Genomic DNA, 13,626 nt, shown 5'->3' on the forward strand with positions numbered 1-13,626 from the left:
ATTGCTACTGCTTTGTGCCCTAGGTCAGTGTTTCATCATCTGTGGCTCACGGAGGATTAGCTGACCAGCCTGTCACATTCCATCTCCACTAAGGAGATGCTAGAACAACTTCCCTTGAAGCCTGTCACACTATCCCTGGTATTTAGGGTTAGTTTTTCTGATCCCTCCAGAAAACCTAAACACGGTGATCCAGCTTCTCAGTTCCCGGCTTTTGGGCTCACTGGCAGAGTCACCCTCCATCTCCAATATATCCTTCCCGCCCCACCTATCACCCCGCCATCCCTTCAAGATGCCCCACCCACCCCTCCCACCCCACCATCCCCCCAAGATGCCCCTTCCACCCCCTATCACCCCCCCATCCCCCCAAGATGCCCCTTCCACCACACATCTCCATTTCCTGGTTGTGAATCTTGGACTCAGAGCTTACTCTGAAGTTAAAATAAATTTTTAAGAGAACACAAAAATCAGGGACACCAGTATCTATCTTAGAACACTGATGCAGAAATAAATTTGGTGACACCAAGACTCAGTCTCCACAGTTCATGGACAAGGGCATCCTTTAGGCTGGTATCTACGGAGCACGGGTATCTACTGTTTCCTTCTCAACGACCGTTAGGCTTTTGCCCACAGAAAGTAATTTGCTGCTATTAACTTTCTGTTCCAGATTAGAACAGATCATTTACCCAAAGTCCCCAAGACTCCCTTGATGGATAACTGTGGTAAAAATGTGTAAACAGAGTTAGGGAACAAGATTAAACAAGTGAGAAGAGAAAATGCTCTGAAAACTCAACGATCAGATAAAATGTTAAATAAGATGAGCTGAGACTCCTTAGAGCACCGCCTTGATTATGTAAAACTGCAGATGTGCGTGCCCAGAAGACAGATGCTGAGTGTCTCTCCCCGAGGACAACTATGGGTTATTATAATCCAGTTTTACTTTCACGTGCTTCCTACACTCCAACTCAAAGCACATGGTAGCTTTCAAAGGCAAGAGGGGAAGTTCCACATGTAGCGTCAATGCTGTGTCAGGAGAAGGTACACTCTATCAGCCCCCTGCCCTATGTGTCACTGCCCTATCCGTTGTCTGTCCTCTTCCTATGTAATCAACATACACATGTTTAAAAAACAAGACAAACTCTAGGAAATGCTTAAAACTAATTTTTCCCCCAATTACATCTCTTGAACGTGAATGTCAGGCTCTTGGGATAATCGCCCAGTAAACCCTCTAGTTACTGTGCTCAGATCTTCTCAGATTACCAGAGAGCCTGTCTGTCCTCACTGGGGTTCACAGCCTCCACTTCCAAAAGTGGCCCTTTAGACACCAGGTCTTCACAGATGTTCTTACTGGTCATCACATGAGCAGTTCTGTCCCCTACAGAGCAATGTTTTAACAGTTCCAGTTCTTGTGCAAGCTTTGAGACCTGTGAAGTGAAGTGAAAAGGCAAATGCTCTACTTTGCAGACTTTTATGTACAACTGTGAAAAAGATACACTGACTCCACAAGTGCTTAATTACTGCCTGGAGCGATCTAAACTGCTGCCCTATGGGGAGTCTTATTGAGATTTAGTTAAATCCTTTCCAGGTGTCATATAACTTAACCTATATTTACAGTAGACATAAGGATATGTAACTTCATGGTTCAACCAACTAATCAACCAACCAATCAACTAGCCGGCCAGCCAGCTAGTCAACTAACCAACTAACCAACCAACCAACCAAACAAACAAACAAACAAACAAACAAAAAGGTAGTCTGGTCTTTTGATGTTGGCATCTCAGATTGCTATTTATAATTCGGTTGTACCTTAAACAGGAACAAAGAGACAAAACCCCAGTGATCTCCAAGATTTTACATGGTTCACATACACATCTGTCTCAAGTTTTGACTGAGCTTAATTGATTCATAATATATTATTGCCTTGAGAAAATATTAGAATACTACAAGAACATTACAGAAGGGAAGTTTCTTCCAGTCTGATCCTGTTTGTTTGAAAACACTTGAATTTGTAAAGGTACCTTGGTGTGGTGGTTTGAATAAAAATAGTCCCCATAGGCCCATAGGGAGTGGCACTATTAGGAGGCGTGGCCTTGTTGGAGGAGGTGTGTCACTGGGGGTGGGTTTTGAGGTCTCAGGAGCTCAAGCCAGGCCTAGCAGCTCACTGACTTCCTGCTGCCTGTGGATCAAGATGTAGAACTTCTTCAGCACCATGCCTGCCTGCTTCCACATGCTTCCCTTCATGACGATAATGGGCTAAACCTCTGAAACAGTAAGCCAGCCCCAATGAGATGTTTTCCTTTATAAGTGTTGATGTGGTCATGGCGTCTCTTCACAGCAATAAAATCCTTACGAAGACACTTGTAGCAGCCCCAAATGTCAGACTCGGTGTCTGAGTAGAAATGAGAATCTGTATAAGCATGCCAGGAGAATCTATTGCATGCAGGTGTCTGGAGGCATACTTCATTATGGGATCTGGCAAAATATTCACTTTTGTTTGTTTGCTTTCAGAAGATTTTGTCGATTTGCCATCCCTAAAGGTTACTTGTTTTTATGTATTATGGAACTAAAGCATATCTCCTTTCAGGAGTAGAGAGGTTGGTTGGGAAACAGTTCTACAAATAGAAGATAGTTCCCATCACAGGACTGAATTAAAACAAACTGTTTGAATGGAGAGTTCCTACAATGACTGTGCTTGATTCCAGGGCCCATGGGATTCACCCAAAACTTGGTTTCAATTTACTTTAAGAGATTCCTTTGGTCTCCAAAGACTTTTCCTCTCAAGAGAAACAACGGCAAGCAGTATAAACTACACTCTACATTATCTCTGTCATTTTCCATCCAAGATGGGCCTTGAACTGGCCTTGGAAGATGGGAGGCTGTGAGTGAGCATATTTGAATGGTAGAGACCGTGTGGTAAAAGACAACTGACTTGAATTACTCTGAAGAGGGAGGAGGCAACAAAATGAGGGGCTGAAGAAACAGGGGTACAGGTAGTGGGGGAAAGTCTTCGAAGGCATTTTAAAAGTGGACTTGCATTATTTTTGAAAGCAGGAAAAAGATTCCAAGATGCTTCTTAGTTTCTGATTTTTTTACAGTTATTCTGCAAATGCAAGCATCACACCATGATAATAAATGCCAGTTTAAGAGCAGACAGCAGAGACTGGATTGAATGCTCTAGCAAATTGAAAGTAATGGTAACAAACACCAAGCATTTTTTCAGGTCTTCTGGATCCACCTATAACCAACAAAGCTGGAATGTCTCCTAAGCAGGTGGCAGCTTTCCTTTTTTAAAAAAATCAATCAATCAATCAATCAATCAACAGGGTTTCTCTGTGTAACAATCCTGGCTGTCCTGGAACTCACTTTGTAGACCTCAACTCATAGAAATCCGATTATCTCTGCCTTCCAAGTGCTGGGATTAAAGGAGTGTACCACCATGCCTACTTAAAATTGTGTGTGTGTGTGTGTGTGTGTGTGTGTGTGTGTGTGTGTGTGTGTGTGTGTGTAGTTTCCCGGGAGAGTCCAGAAAAGGAAGTTATATCCCTTGGAGCTGGAATGCAGGCAGTTGTGAGCTGCTTAATGTAAGCCTGGGATCTGAACTGGGGTCTGGCTCTGACACGGAAGATTTGTAATTTATCATGAAGAAAGTTATGCCCATTGGCCCTTCCAGGGCCTTCCAGGCGTGGGAAAGGGCTGGCTTGCGTTTGGTCTTCGTGATAATAGTTCCGTCTAATCACGGACAGAAAGACCACAGGCTGAGAAGCTCCACATAATTTGGCAGTAGTTCAATCACCCAGGGCCCCTGAGCTCCTGGTGTGAATTGATGGCCTATAAGATCACACCTGTTTCTGCTACAAATTTCTGTGACAAGTATGTCACAGAACAAGAACAAAACGAAATGTCTTCACAATAAGCAGCTTTGGCAAATCCAGACAGAGAGCTCCCCTTCTGCCGAGCAGGTGGTGCCCTTGAGCCTAGAGCACATTGTGTTCTGAAGAGAAGCTTGAGGGTTGGTCAAGATGCAAAGGCTGAAAACAAAACCTTTTCATGAACAATTACTGATGGACAGGAACGTAGCATCCCAGAGAAGCCATCCATGAGATGATTATCATTGTAAAGGGAAATACGATTAACTTTACAGTGGAGAGATATGACAGAGAGCAGCTCAACCAAGCCAAGATTAACACAGCGATGACACCATAGCTGAAGACTTCCAATAAAATGTGTCAGCAAGGAAAGATGTCATTTCAGTAAGACTCCTGTTAAAGCTGCCAAACTAAGAAACATTTCTTCAAAAAACCTCGCAGACAGATAACTGCTGCAGACAGATTCAGGGACTTAAAACACATTGTGTGACCTTATCTTGATTTAGAAACGTTTTTGAGTTGTTATTCTCCTCTTCCTCTTCATCCCCTCCATCATTAGCCCCTCCCTTCTCCCTCTGTCCTCCTCCTCCTCCTCCTCCTCCTCCTCCTCCTCCTCCTCCTCCTCCTCCTCCTCCTCCTCCTCCTCGCTTTCCTCCCCCTCCACTCCCCTTCCCCTCCCCCCTCCATCCCCCTCCCCCCCTCCTCCTCCTCCTCCTCCTCCTCCTCGCTTTAGCTAAGGAGTAGGACGACTGCCTGTTCAGTGTGTGGATGACCTACCTTACTAACAAGGTCACACAGACCCAGTTACTTGTAGACCATGCCCCATGCATTTCCCTGTCTTCTGGACCTTTCCCTCCCTGCATTCCATGCTGTAACCCATCCTCTGGAAGTTCAGTTGGTAGGACGCTGATTTAAGGTTAGACCCTGACAGGAGGACCCTGAAGGCCAAGTGCTGGTTGAAGGGGAATGCTTGCCCTGACTAGAGACAGCGTTCTATGTCACTTCACTGTACGCTAGTAAAAAACCTCTGATTTCTAAATCTGCTACATAAAAGTTTCCTTTTATTCTATCTACATACAAGGCATGTTAAATATTGAACACTCAAATAATCAATAATTCAATCTCACCTTGGCTTCTAATTCAGAATTCTCTCTCAGTAGCAGGTTATAAACTACTAAAAATTGCTCTCTGCCCTCAGCCCTTGGAAGACTCTGGATTTCCTTATAAAGGCACAGGAGTTCTGACTTTGATTTTTGGAATTCCTGTTTAAGAGATGAAGAAATTTTTGTGATCAAATTTTTTTTAATTTAAAAAATTGTTTTAAATTAAAAAAAGAAAATGTAAAAAAAAAGAAAATAAATTTTAAAAGATTGATTTATTTTTTTATATGTAAGTACCCTATAGCTGTCTTCAGACACTCCAGAAGAGGGAGTCAGATCTTGTTATGGATGGTTGTGAGCCACCATATGGTTGCTGGGATTTGAACTCNGGACCTTCAGAAGAGCAGTTGGTGCTCTTAATCGCCGAGCCATTTCTCCAGTCCCAATTTTTTATTTTAAAGAAAAAAAAACGAAGCTATTTTGTAGGATAAATCAAGTCTATTTTCCTGTAAAGGAATAAAATTTCTAAAAAGGATTCTTGAAATGGTCCTAACAAATTGTTCAATTTTAGACGTTAACCAAATGCTTCCTTCTTCGCATTTCCCTTTTTCCACTGGAAAGACTGGGTGTCTACAGTCATTCCCACTTCAAGCAAAGCTTGCATAAACATAAGGTCTTCATCAGCTCCTGCATCAAATATTTATTTGCCTGGAAAATACAAGACTGGCAAGATGGCTCAGAGGGTGTTCAAGCTTGTCGTGCCAACCTGCTGACCTATATCTGATGCCTGGAATCAGGGTAAAGGTGAAAGGACAGAACTAGCTTCAGGGACTGTTGTCTGGCCTGAGAATACATGTGACACTGCATCTCACGGCAGCTTTCACAGAACACTGTGCTACCGTGTGGCATAGCTGTAACCTATGGCACTCTTCGGTCCTTCTGAAAGTGGGGCTGGACAGAACTTAAACAAGGGAGAGCTTGAACTGATGTTGCCAGAAAGCTGTAAAGCTGACTCCCATGTCTAACTTCAGACTCTGCCTGTAACTACAGATCCTGGTGTTGTCCGGCAATGAATGTTCACTGACTCATGGGCCAGCATTTCCTCTAATCCTGAGGATCTGTTTCTACCCAGTTCATATTTAGTTATATATTTTCCTCACACTTCCGCACAGATCACAGATCACAGTGTTTGATGGGCAGATGATGAGGGAATGACAGTTTGCAGTACCCGAGAGCCAATAGGTCACAGGACATTTATTTTAGGAGAGGGGCTATTTGATGTCCTCTGAAAGCCTTGGAATCAAATGGAAGGTAGGGGGTCCCTAATTCCAATCTAATTAAGGACAGAAGGGTGGGGTCCTAGACTTCCCAGACTCCAGGACCATAAGGAAGTCAATCAATTTCCACTGTTTAAGGCACTCCGCCAACGGTACTGAATTAGAGTGCCGCAAGCTAAGTGATATTTTTACTGTGTTATGTGACCCGTGCATGAGAGTGTAGTATGGGTATGCAGAGCAGGACATTGGATGTCTTCCTCTGTGGCTCTCTCTGTTTCTTTGAGATGGGGTCTCTCTCTGAATGAATGGGAAGCTGCAGTTCCTGCTGGGCTGCCTGGCCAGTGAGCTCTTTTGATCTTGTCTCAGTCCCTGCATGCTGAAGTTTCTGGCCCACCGAGACACACCTAACTTTTCACGTGATGCTGGGCATCCAATCTCAGGTCCTTATACTTGCATAGCAAGTGGTCTTACCCACTGAGCTGTCTCCCCAAGGCCACAATGCGTCTCAAAATAGAAACAAATGATCATATCAAACCCCTGAACTGGAAAACCAGCCCCCAGGAGTGTGATACCTCACTATTCACTTGCAAGGACTCCTGGATAGCGGTGAAAGCTGATGTCATGTGCTGACTCTTCCCCCTCTCTTCTGACAAGTCACTCTCCAACACGTTCATATTTTCTTGGCCCATTTTCAATATCTGTAAAAGTCATTTCCCATGATTTGCTTTGGGAAATATTGTACAATAGGCACTATTTCCTGTAAAATTTAATAATAACCTCCAGCTTAACTTAATGATAAAGTCACGTGGGATATGGAAGCTTAGGAAAACCAGTTCCCAGGGTACATTTTTCCCTCCAGGTTGGGAGATGTAACTGCCAATGTGTAGCGAGCCTTGTCCTGCCTGCGGCATAGCCACCATGGTAGGCATAATATGTGAAGACATGTTAATAGTGTACTAAATATATTTAAATTGTATTATTTGTTTAGTGGTAGGGAGAACACACACATCACTCTGTGTGTGTGTGTGTGTATGTGTGGTGTACAGTCAGAGGACAGTTTGTAGGAGTTAGTTTTTGCCTCTACCACGTGGGTTTCAGGAGTCAAATTCGGGTTGTCAGGCTTGCCAAAACTTAACCCTCTAACACAGTGGTTCTCAGCCTGTGAGTCAACCCCTTCAGGGCTTGAATGACTCTTTCACGGGTCGTGTAAGACTATCCTGCCTATCAGAGGTTTACATGACAATTCGTAACAGTAGCAAAATTACAGTTATGTAGTAGCAACAAAAATAATTTTATGTTTATGGTCACTACAACACGGGGAACTGTACTAAAGGGTCGTGGCATTAGGAAGGTTGAGAACTGCTGCTCTAGCCATTTTCCCAGGCCCCAGATGCAAGGTATTGATGGAATCTTTCCAAATGAAATGCTGATGGTAGTTGGGGTAATGGCCGTCATTTACTGAGGGTCTGTCCTGCATCAGACACTATGGTGAAGACTTTACATGAATGAGCTCACGCTGTTTCCGAAGGACCACTATGGGGTAGGAGTATAACTGTCATCACAGTTTCCCCTCAGCAGGAGATGAGTGACTCTCAGATGTTATTTCCCAAGGTCACAGTTATTGCTGACCTTCATGTCCACATCTCCCTTTCAAGTGCTGTGGGTGGCTTGAATATGTCTGGCCCAGGCGGTGGCACTACTAGGAGGCATGGACTTGTTGGAGTAGGTGTGTCACTGTGGGAGTGGGCTTTAAGACCCTCATCCTAGCTGCCTGGAAGTCAGTATTCTGCTAGTAACCTCCGATGAAGACGAAGAACTCTCAGCTCCTCCTGCACCATGCCTGCCTGGACATTGCCTTGCTCCTGCCTTGATGATAATGGACTGAACCTCTGAACCTGTAAGCCAGCCCCGATTAAATGCTGTTCTTATCAGAGTGCTTTGGTCATGGTATCTGTTCACAGCAGTAAAACCCTAACTAAGACAAGTGCTTACCTAAAATACCCATTCTGTATAGCCACATCCATGTACGTTTTTTTGTTGTGTAATAAAACCTGCTAAAACCATTATGTGCCTTAGTGAATATATAGTAATTGTCATGCAATGCTCTGTGGAGAGAAATGGATACCAAGAGTAAGCACACCTGGTCAGGTAGAGCCACACTGCCTGTGTTTTATCACCAGTGGCGTACCACCACTGGTCATGTCATTATTCTTAGCCTCAGTTTCCCCAGATGAAAATCTGGGACAGTGGTGCCTGGACATAAATAGACTCTGTTCAGAGACAATATGCTATATTGTTCTAAACCCTTCTAAATGAAGCCATAAGCTTAGTCATCCATCCCCATGGTTCCCACAAGCCTCGCCCACTTCTCCAGGGAAGGGCCATTCCCAGAGGTGTACTTTCTCCCTCTGCCTGTCTTCAGTATTTTGAACATTCTTATGTGGTTTGCCTCACGAGTATTAGGGAATATGGCTGAAGAATTATCTTTTCAAGCTGAATGTGGGAGGCAGGAGCAGGAGGATTACTTGTTTGAGGGTAGAATGGCTGGCTGGAACCTGTCTCAAAGCAAAGTCTCATCTTTTATTTTCATTTCTTACCTCATTAAAATCTTGTACTTTAATTGTCTCTTGGTCTTTCATTCTGGTGTCTCTTAAGACCTCCTGGGTTAATGATAACTCGGGCTCTAGATGGAAATCTCAATCCACATAAGTCACCAGTTAAGAAACCATACAAGTGCTACTAAAATATCTTTAAAATAAGCTATGCTTGTTTAAATTAATTTTAAAAATGATCTCTCTCTCTCTCTCTCTCTCTCTCTCTCTGTGTGTGTGTGTGTGTGTGTACACGGTATATGTGGCCACACTTGTAATGGCTTCCATGTGGAGGACAGAGGACAACTTTTGGGGAACCTTTGGGGAGCCTTTTTTCTCCCCCTTCTTTTATGTGGTTCCGGAGATTGAACTCAGGTCTCCAAGCTTGTATGGCAAGCACACACCTTTACTCACTGATCCATCTTGCCACACCCCCAAATAGGCTACATTTCTTTTCTTTTAAAAGATATATGTATCCTCTCTTTATGTGTATGAGTGTTTGCCTTTATATATGTACATGCACCACGTGGTTGCAGTGCCCTGGTGGCCAGAAGAGGGCATAAGATCTCCTGGAACCTGAATTACAGATGGTTGTGAACTGCTATGTGAGCGCCGGGAATCGAACCTGGGTCTTCTACAAAAGGAGTGAGCACTGCTGAGCTGTCTCTCCAGCCCCCAAGCTACATTCCTTAGTTATCTTTTTCTGAGGCAAACCCCAAGAAATGTCTCCCAACAAGTTTTACCTTCTTTTTCAGGTTAGACCAACTGTTCTCTCTTATAGTTCATTTTAATTATGGGCTGACTTCTTATGGGTTTGGGTGTTTGCTATCTGGCAGTGAGCCAAGGGGGACAAGCATTAGAAAAGAACTCCAGCATTCTGTTGCTTTAACCGAGTTACTATTTATAGTCCTCATGTTCAAGGTCCAGAACACAGGAATAGCAATCTCAAACTGATGAGGTAGGAAGGAGGTGGGATGTTGCTTAGAAAACAAACACAGAGACTCCAAGGTGGGTTAGAATGCCTCCTGACAGCAGCTGGACAGAGCACTGAGAGTTGTGTCAACTTATAGCACAGTCCAGGGATAGGATAGGAGCAAGGATAGTTTTCCCTTAAAGCATCATCTCCCTTGCCACTATCAACATCTGTCCTAGTGAGCACTTTTGCACATCCATACAAGACATTGATGCATCCAACACTCAATGGAGGAATTATTCAGCCACGCTTGCACGCACCTGATGCTTTACTATAAAGGAGGAGAGACAGACACCTCAACTCTTTTTTTTTTTTTTTTAAATTTTATTTTGGTTTTTCGAGACAGGATTTCTCTGTGTAGCCCTGGCTGTCCTGGAACTAACTCTTAAAACAAAGGACACCCTACATTTTTCTTGATTATCTTACTATGCGAGCACCATCCTGCACAAGACACTGCCAATAGACATGCTGATGTGGAGGGGGAAAAGAGGCCTCAACCCTAGAGAAAGAACCAAAGGCAACCAGGAATGCTGGGAGCAAGAGACAGTCTTCCCACGGAAGAGCCACCATTGGTTATCAAATACCAAGTGGGCAGCCCTGAAGATGCACGCATGCCAGTCACATTATCCAGACTGAGCAGGATGCAGTTATCTGCCTATCTGTCTATCTGTCTGTCTATCTATCTATCTATCTATCTATCTATCTATCTATCTATCTATCTATCTACCTACCTACCTATCCATGTGTGTATATATTTATGAAACAATTTAAAAAGAGGCCATGAATATGGAAGAAAGCCTAGTGGTGGAAGGGATGTACATGAGAGGCAGAAGAAGAAAATGATATAATTGAAAAAAAATATGGCTGGGCATGGTGGCACACCCCCACAACTCAGGAGGCAGAGTCAGAGGCAGGTGGATCTCTGAGTTGGAGGCCATCCTGGTCTACAAAGTGAGTTTAGCCAGGGCTACACAGAAAATTCCTGTCTTAAAAAGAAAGAAAGAAAGAAAGAAAGAAAGAAAGAAAGAAAGAAAGAAAGAAAGAAAGAAAGAAAGAAAGAAAGAAAGAAAGATTGAAAAAAAACTACAAACAAAAAAAAGTCATATCTTACATATTTTAACTTTCACTTGAGAGGGAGTCTCACCATGTATCTTTGGCTGTCTGATCTCACCATGCAGACCAAGCTGGCTTCTAACTCACAGAGATCTGCTTGCCTCTGATTCCCAAATGCCAGGATTAAAGATGTGTGCCATCACAAATGGCTACTTTAAAGATAGATTTTAAAAAATGTTTAAGATAGCTTTTTCAACTAGTATATTTGAAAACTGCAAAAAAAATAATTTGAGATTTATACTTTACAGCAACCCGATTCAACACAGCTTATTTTATATTTGAAAGATAATATATTTGAAAGCATTTGAATAAATTCTATAAAAAATGTGTTAAAATTTACCATAACTTATGGCACAGTGGATACAGTTATGCATCTGGGCAATTTACACACTTCAAGTTTAAAGCTAGAAATGGGTGTGCATGATGTGGGGAGGTCGGGGCTACAGAGCTCCCTGGTGACTAAGGGGAGCTCGCCTCACCTGTCAGTCAGCAGCGATGGATGGAAGAGGAAAGCCAATGGGCTTGTTGCAGGTTGCCTCCTTCACAAGGGCCAGGTGCCAAGGACTTTGAGAAACAGTTAAACAGCTCAGAATGTGACACTGTCAGAGTTCTGCCTGGAAGGCAGAGCTCACACAACACTCTGAACTTAGCTGTGCCTCCTGGGCACAGATTGACAGTCAGTCTCTCTGACGTCACCTCTCCTAGTCACAGATGTCTGAGGGCATCCTAGAGAATGAAACAGCCTGCTCACCTATGGGGAGCAGTTTCTGTACACATCACTGGGCATGCTGTGACCTCGGTAGGCCTCTCTGTGAATTCCCTACATTTATAGGGGATTATCTGTAAGTCTCCACCAGAGTTGGAACTGTGGTGGAAAGTGAACTCGGGCCAGGTAAGTCTGCATCAGACTCCCGGCTAATTCCTGCTTTGCCCAAATCCCCTAAAGCTCTCTATGTGGTGGGAATACTGGTGTGTGCTTTGAGGAAGTCTGCTCCAATGATCATGAAAGCTGCTCTTGCCATGACTACGGTTATCCCTGACAAATAGCTCCCATTTCTCCTTTTCCAAAAGAAAATGTTACATGTTTCTATTCTGTGTCTGGGGGTATAGTGTGTGCATGCCACTACCTGTGGAGATCGGAGGAACTTGTGGAAATTGGTTCTCATCTTCCACCCAGTGGGTCCTGAGGATCAAACCAGATCTTTAGCTTGGTGGCAAGTGTCTTTACTGCTGAGCCATCTCGCTCTTTTTTTTTTTCCCCAATCTTATTTGAAAGCATTTTCTCTGAGAACATGCAGAGAGAGTAGCCTACTTACTGATAAGCCAGATGGCACTGAGACATTACCGCGTGTCTAGATGGCTGATAAAAGGAAGTAGTTTTCTGTATTATTTTTCCTTTAAGAACCAAAGGATGGGGCTGGAGAGATGGCTCAGTGGTTAAGAGCACTGACTGCCCTTCCAGAGGTCCCGAGTTCAAATCCCAGCAACCACACGGTAGCTCACAACCATCTGTAATGGAATCTGATGCCCTCTTCTGGTGTGTCTGAAGATAGCTACAGTGTACTCACATATATAAAATAAATAAATCTTTAAAAATCTTTAAAAAAAAAAATCTTTAAAAAGGGCTGGTGAGATGGCTCAGCAGGTAAGAGCACCTGACTGCTCTTCTGAAGGTCCTGAGTTCAAATCCCAGCAACCATATGGTGGCTCACAACCATCCGTAACAAGATCTGACTCCCTCTTTGGAGTGTCTGAAGACAGCTACAGTGTACTTACATATAATAAAAAATAAATAAATAAATCTTAAAAAAAAACTTAAAAAAAAAGAATGTTTTTATTTTCAAGGGAATTCTTTAGGGAGAGGCTGCTACAAGGCACCCAGAAGTGAAGGCTGTAGAGGGGAAGCAGGAGCTTGGCCTGTGTATAGCACAAAGGACCACAGCAACGGGGTTTGGGAGATTTGGGGCTCTGTTGTCAGGCTGAGCCATGACACCATCCATGGCTTTTACAAACAGCTACATAATCGGACAAGACAAGAAAACTCCATGACTCATGCAAATTGCCAATAGTCACTACAACATTGCAGATTCTCAAATATCAGCTTCCACCTGTATTATTAGACAGGGCTCTCCAGAGAGGAGGAGGACAGTGGAGGAGGGAGAGACTCCCTTCCGTTTTTGTTCGATTCATTCCCTCCATTAGATGAGGCCCACCTTGGGGTTGCTACCCTCTATCAGCAGATTCAAATGTTATTCTACTTTGCAGAGGTTCTCAGTCACACCTAGGAAAATGTGAAGCCCATTCAGGCCGACATAAAACGGACCTGGCAATATCCCTTTCCTTCCTTTGTCAGAAAATGTAATAAGCAGTGGTCAGGAAAGGACAACTGCCCACCTGCAGGCTGAGCAGCCATGACAGGCATGGAGGGCACTGAGTATCTATGACAGGCACGGAGGGCACTGAGCACCTATGACAGGCACAGAGGGCACTGAGTATCTATAACAGTCTCTCTCTCTCTTTCTACCTTCTCTCTTTCCCCTGCCTTTTTACAATAAAGCTCTAAAACCATAGACTGTCTCTGTTCATCAAGGCTTGCTGTGCTTGGATGATGAGATAGGCTTTCTTCTAACGAGCCGCTTTTAACCTCCCGATGGAAGGCCTTCCTGTGCTCCAGCCACAGACCAGACTTAGGTCTCTCGCCTGCGTGGG

The 13,626-nt window shown here is 43.7% G+C and overlaps 1 protein-coding gene across 4 annotated transcripts in view; it reads right to left on the reverse strand.

Moving 5' to 3' along the window:
- Ccdc30 (coiled-coil domain containing 30) overlaps nt 1-13,626 on the reverse strand; it is an 89,717-nt gene that overhangs the window by 41,684 nt on the left and 34,407 nt on the right. The window contains exons 1-5 of one of the 4 annotated variants that reach the window (XM_029540448.1): nt 11,397-11,559; nt 8,838-8,935; nt 6,813-6,938; nt 4,991-5,125; nt 1,258-1,421 (exon numbers count right to left, since the gene is read on the reverse strand). The exons of the other annotated variants lie outside the window; for them this stretch is intronic. Coding sequence (XP_029396308.1) covers nt 1,258-1,421; nt 4,991-5,125; nt 6,813-6,938; nt 8,838-8,879 — 467 coding nt within the window. The 5' untranslated portion in view covers nt 8,880-8,935; nt 11,397-11,559. Of the gene's footprint in view, nt 1-1,257; nt 1,422-4,990; nt 5,126-6,812; nt 6,939-8,837; nt 8,936-11,396; nt 11,560-13,626 lie in introns of those variants that run through there. 4 annotated transcript variants of the gene reach the window in all.

Source organism: Mus pahari, chromosome 6 (assembly GCF_900095145.1).
Source record: "Mus pahari chromosome 6, PAHARI_EIJ_v1.1, whole genome shotgun sequence".
NCBI lineage: Eukaryota > Metazoa > Chordata > Mammalia > Rodentia > Muridae > Mus > Mus pahari.